We start from the raw sequence: 5,348 nt of genomic DNA on the forward strand, positions 1-5,348 counted from the left end.
CCCTGCTGCTGGGGGTGACGTGTCCTGTGGTCGGGACGCCCAGCTGATCTCAGGTGTCTGGGTCAGGGGGCGTGGCTGCGGTGTTTGACCCTGAGCCCTCGTGGCTCCAGGCGCACTCCCCAGCCCAGCTCTGAGGTCGCGAGTCGGTGCCCTCCCTGGGTCCCATGCCAGTCTGACCTCCTGGTCCACCAGGCTGCCCAGGGAGCTGTCCGGAGAGCAGCCCTCTCTGCCAGCCCATCTGGCCCCCCTTCTGATAACAGTGCTGCCCCCACCCCCGCTGTTGGCACCTCCCACCTGCCCCTCCCTGGAGAGGCCTAGCAAGCAGGCTGAGGGACCACACTCTGTCCTGGCCATTCTCGGCCGTTGGCTTGTTCTCTTGGAGACATGTCAGCCACCAGGACGGCCCTGCTCTGGAGGCTGCTCTCGGGCTCAGTGCCCACGGTGTCAGGGCTGTGCCCCTCCACCCTGCAGGCTCCCCAGGGGCCTGGATGCCCCAGGACACGGCATGGGCACAAGGCAACAACCAAGCAGGGACATGGGCTGATTTCGTTGCACATTCCCAGGAGGCCTCTTGGGACCCGGAAGCTGCCGTGTTGGTGAGCTGGGGGAGTCCTCGCCATAGCGCTCGGACCCACAGGCGGCCCTGAGCCGAGAGCAGTCGTGCTGGGACCCGCAGAGCCTGGGGCAGCCTCAGGAGGAGGCAGGGTGCCTCTCCTCCATCTCAGGCCCCACGCCCCGCCCAGGTGGAGAGAGGCATGGAGGCAGCTGGGCATCGCCTGTCCCAGTGCCTAGCTCGCTGTCTACCTCAGCATGTTGGGCTTACCGTTATTTTACCAAAATGAATACTTTAAGTTTCTCTCAGTATTAATTCCTAGTGGGGAAACAGCGACAGGGAAAACCCACATAAGCAGAGCTTTTAGGGGACCTTAGTAACTTTAAGGTGAGCCTGGGACCTGCCCTGCATCCATCAACCCGCTCCACCCTCGAGGTGCCGGAGCCGGAGGGGCTTTCTCGTTCTGTCGATACCGTCCCTGACGTGAAGCAGTGCTTCCCTCCCTGGGTCAGCACGGCTCGTAGCTCTGGGGGCCAACTCCAGACCGCGTGCAAGGGAGCTCCTGAACGGAAGTGCCCCTGGGAACCCAGCCCCTGTCACAGCTCTCGGGAGCGCGGCTTGTCCCGCCCACCTAGCCCTCTCCACACACAAGGGTGGGGGGCGGGGGGTCTAGAGAGAGACGGTGCCCTGTGTGTTCCTGCCCTCAGTGGGGCATGCTCCCCTGTGTGAGCGTGCCCACTGCATTCTGCATGCACGGCAGGGTGACCAGGGTCGTGAAGACGCAGGCAGCTCCGGGTCAGGCAGGCAGCAGGGTGTGTCTGGGGAATGCACAGTGTGGCCATGTGCCACTGCAGCAGCTGACCTGTGTCATCTCCCCAGATTTCAGAATTTCAAGAAAAACACAGAAAGAGGCTGTTAGCCTTCTACAGAGAAAAGGTAAACCCCATCTCAACTTCATGTGACCCTGTGACCCGACCACACATCTCAGGGTGGAGGGCCGGGAGATGGGCATCCGTCCCATGGACCCTCAGCCCATTGCACAGTTCCCGTCCGCCACCGCAATGCTCAGGGCCAGAGGTCACTGGGCCAGTTGTATCTCGGGGCCCACTTCTGGCCCGTGGCGCCCCCATTTACCGGCACTTTTTTTTTTTTTTTTAAATATATTTTATTGATTTTTTACAGAGAGGAAGGGAGAGAGAGAGTTAGAAACATTGATGAGAGAGAAACATCAATCAGCTGCCTCTTGCACATCTCCTACTGGGGATGTGCCCGTAACCCAGGTACATGCCCTTGACCGGAATCGAACCTGGGACCTTTCAGTCCACAGGCCGACGCTCTATCCACTGAGCCAAACCGGTTTCGGCGGCACTTTTCATAAACCCACTCTAATGAGCTCTGACTGGTCCTTCCACGGGAGCGACAAGCATCCTCCTCCCTGATTGGTGAGCTGAGTGAGCAAGGGAAGCTCCAGGGAAGGAAGCTCCATTCAGTGCAGCTTGGACCGGCTCGGGTCAGGCCTCCTGGAGGGACAGGGACGGGAGGCGCAGAGAGGAGAGCGTGCAGCAGCTGGCAGAGGGCAAAGGGGCCAGGTCAGCGTCCTATGCTGGGGCCACGCCCGGCACACTGCCCACGGCTGCCGCCTCACCTGGCTGCCTCACCTAGCCGGGAGTGATGTTTGGGCCTCAGAGCAGCTTAGACAGTTCTCTATTCACTCATCCCGTTGTGTTTTTTAAAAAACACCATTGAAGGTTAGGGAGTAAGTAGGGTGAGGGCCTGGCTTTGAAGCCACAGACCCTGTGGCCACCCCCTGGAGTGTGGAAGCTGCCTGGTGTCCGTCCTGTGGCCGTGACCTCTCTGTGTGCGACAGGGAAGGTGTGAGGCGTCGCTGCCCTGAGGCCTGGCCCGCGTGTGCTTGGTGTCTCCTGCCGTCTGCCCTCCTTCCTTGCCCCAGGCCAGGCCTGCGGTGGGTCTGCCCAGAGGGGACGTGTTGCCACCCATCCCTGGCCCCTGTGGGTAGTGTCCGCACCTGGCCACAGCCCCGTCTGCCCCTGCACGCTGCCCCAGGCAGCTCCCTCCTGACTCATGTGCTGCCCCGGTGTAAAAATGGAGGGTTCACGTGTCTGTGCACTGTCACTTGGCATCAGCCTGGTAACCGAGTGGCTGTGTTGTGTGCAGATCGCCAGGCTGGAGGAGTCCCTCAGGAAGGCGATGCTGCGGGTGGAGCAGCTGCAAAGGTAGGTCTGCACCACGCCCCCCCCCTCCACTGCACCCCGCACCCCTGAGCCCAGCCAGGCGTCCGCTCGCTGCCTCCCAGGCCGTGGCCCTAACAAGAGGCCCTATTTCCTATTTCACCTCTGCTGTCAGGGCAGAGGTGCGCTGGGCCGCCTGGGGAAGGAGAAGAGAGAAGATACAGCAAAGAGGAGTGGTTTCCCAGGGGGGCGTCCTGTCCTGTGACTCCCAGGCCACGGGAGGGGCTGGGGAGCAGAGCCAGCGACCCAGCTGGAGAGGGACATCCCCTCCACCTCTGGGGCGGCCGCCGCCTGGGCCTTTTCCCAGGAATGGCGGTCATGGGAGATGAGCACAGGCTGCCGTCCCTGCACGGTCCACACGGTCAGGGGAGGCGGTGCCGTGGGACGCGGCTGAACACTCAGAAGCCCAGTGTGGTGAGACACGTTCATGTGAAGGCCATGGCGCCGGGGTCCTGAGGGGCTGCTGTCCGGCCGGCTGTGTGTGCAGGTGCCCGGTGCACTGTGGCTGGGCTGCAGCAGGAGCTTGGCACGCGGGTCCCGCTCGGCCTTGGCCCACCTGCTGCCATCACAGGCTGCTTTGCGAGGTGCACCCCAGCCCATGCTGGGAGCAGAGATGCTGCCAGAGGCCTGTGGGCAGCAGCACGGGAGGCTCTGTGGCCTGAGCCTGACAGGCCTCCTGGGGCGCGGTTCCGAGTGAGACCTGGGTGCAGAGGGCCCTTCTATTCGTCGCCCTTTGTATAACCTGCTTTCTCTCTGTTCAATCATCTCGTCATTCTGGAAAGTTCCAGCTATGGCCCGCTGAGTCCCCCGCAGGCTGGCCCTCCTAGCGAGGCCCCCTGCCGCCTACGAGTGTCCTTCAGGCTCCAGTCCTGCTCCCACCTCTCCCTCGAGCTTATTTCACTGCTCTCTTCAGCTGTCTAGAGCAATGGTTCTCAACCTTCCTAATGCCACGACCCTTTAACACAGTTCCTCATGTTGTGGTGACCCCCAACCATAAAGTTATTTTCGTTGCTACTTCATAACTGTAATGTTGCTACTGTTATGAATCGTAACGTAAATATCTGATATGCAGGATGTATTTTTCATTGTTACAAATTGAACATCATTAAAGCATAGTGATTAATCACAAAAACAATATGTAATTATATATGTGTTTTCCGATGGTCTTAGGTGACCCCTGTGAAAGGGTCGTTCGACCCCCAAAGGGGTCACAACCCACAGGTTGAGAACCGCTGGTCTAGAACATTCTGTCACCGTGACCAGGCCTTGCTTATTTCTGTGCCTGCCGGGCAGTCTATTTCCTGCCCTGAAACCCTCGAGAGGCCAGGCCTGCCTCCTCCTCGGCTGATGCTCGTGCAGGTCCTCCAGGTGATGCGGTCGGTCGGTGCACGCCAGTGTGGCCTGGTTTTCCCACAGGGTGGGCCCACACACCCCGCCTGCCGGCTCCCTCACCCATGTCCACACTCCCTCGCAGGCATCCTGGGGGCAGGGGTGCCTGCCCTGCTTTCTGTCCCACGTAGTCTGGAGAGACAGCCTCCCACGTGCCCAGTTTTAGGGTCGTTGGGAAGCGGGAAGTGCTGCAGAGGCGCTGATGGGCCCAGCCCTGCTGCTGTGTGCCAGCCTCAGGGCCTCTGCAGTAAAAGTGAGCGCTAGGCCGGCGAGGGGCTGGTGAGGGACCAAGGGGGGCTCAGCCCTGCCCTGTGGTTGGAAATAAGTTCTTATGGTTTATAATTCCCTCTCCCCCTCTGTTTAGTATGAGACCGTCCCAACACACAGCCTTCAGCGTGCTAAGAAGTCCAGTTTCAAGTAAGTGGTGGCCTGCTGCGCGGCGAGTCGAGGACGTGCCAGGGCAGAGCCCAGGGCAGGCGCGCCCTCACCCCGCCCTCACCCCGTGGTGTTTTGTCACAGCTCCTTCAGCAGAGCCCCGAGGACAGCTGCTCCGGCCTCCCGGCTCCTCCGCCTCCTCCGAGAGGTGTGTGTGCAGGACTCGGGGAGCGGGGGCCAGTGGGCCACACTCAGGAGCTGCAGCTCCTTCTTTGCCACCCACGCCCCTCCTGCCACCCTCCCCCAGTCCAGGTTCCCACGTTCTGATGCCCAGCACAGGCCCCAGGAGCTCGCCCCGCAGCAGTTCTTACTCATCTCCAGGGCCTGGGGGCTGGCCCATCCCAGTCCTGTCCCTGTGGCCTGGTGGCTGGTGGAGGAGTGGCCATGTGACTCGGGTGGGACTCTCTCCCAGGACAGCTCAGAAACAAATCTGGCATGGGACAGGACGAGAGGTGGTGACCCCTTGGGGACCCTACCCAGCCCTGGCGGCCGGTCCCTGGAGAGCATGCCTCCTCCACCTGTTTTTCCTTGAAATGCTGGGAGCTGGGTCCACACGCAGCACTGGAGGCCCTGGCAGCATCTGCCCGCACTGCCTGTCCCTGTGTCCCAAGGGCAGTGGACCTGGCACTGAGCGCGCAGCCAGAAAGTGACTCAGCGATTGGTTCCATCCTTCTCTTCCTCCCTCCTTCCCTTTCCCCCTCCCTCCCTCCTTCCCTTTTTCC

The 5,348-nt window shown here is 61.4% G+C and overlaps 1 protein-coding gene across 1 annotated transcript in view; it reads left to right on the forward strand.

Annotated features, from left to right (window-relative positions):
- Positions 1–5,348, forward strand: part of RNF212 (ring finger protein 212) — a 10,177-nt gene that overhangs the window by 241 nt on the left and 4,588 nt on the right. Inside the window, exons 2-5 of the mRNA XM_015568931.1 lie at positions 1,433–1,489; positions 2,729–2,787; positions 4,556–4,608; positions 4,711–4,774. Coding sequence (XP_015424417.1) covers positions 1,433–1,489; positions 2,729–2,787; positions 4,556–4,608; positions 4,711–4,774 — 233 coding nt within the window. The remainder of the gene's footprint in view (positions 1–1,432; positions 1,490–2,728; positions 2,788–4,555; positions 4,609–4,710; positions 4,775–5,348) is intronic.

Source organism: Myotis davidii, unplaced genomic scaffold, assembly GCF_000327345.1.
Source record: "Myotis davidii unplaced genomic scaffold, ASM32734v1 scaffold665, whole genome shotgun sequence".
NCBI lineage: Eukaryota > Metazoa > Chordata > Mammalia > Chiroptera > Vespertilionidae > Myotis > Myotis davidii.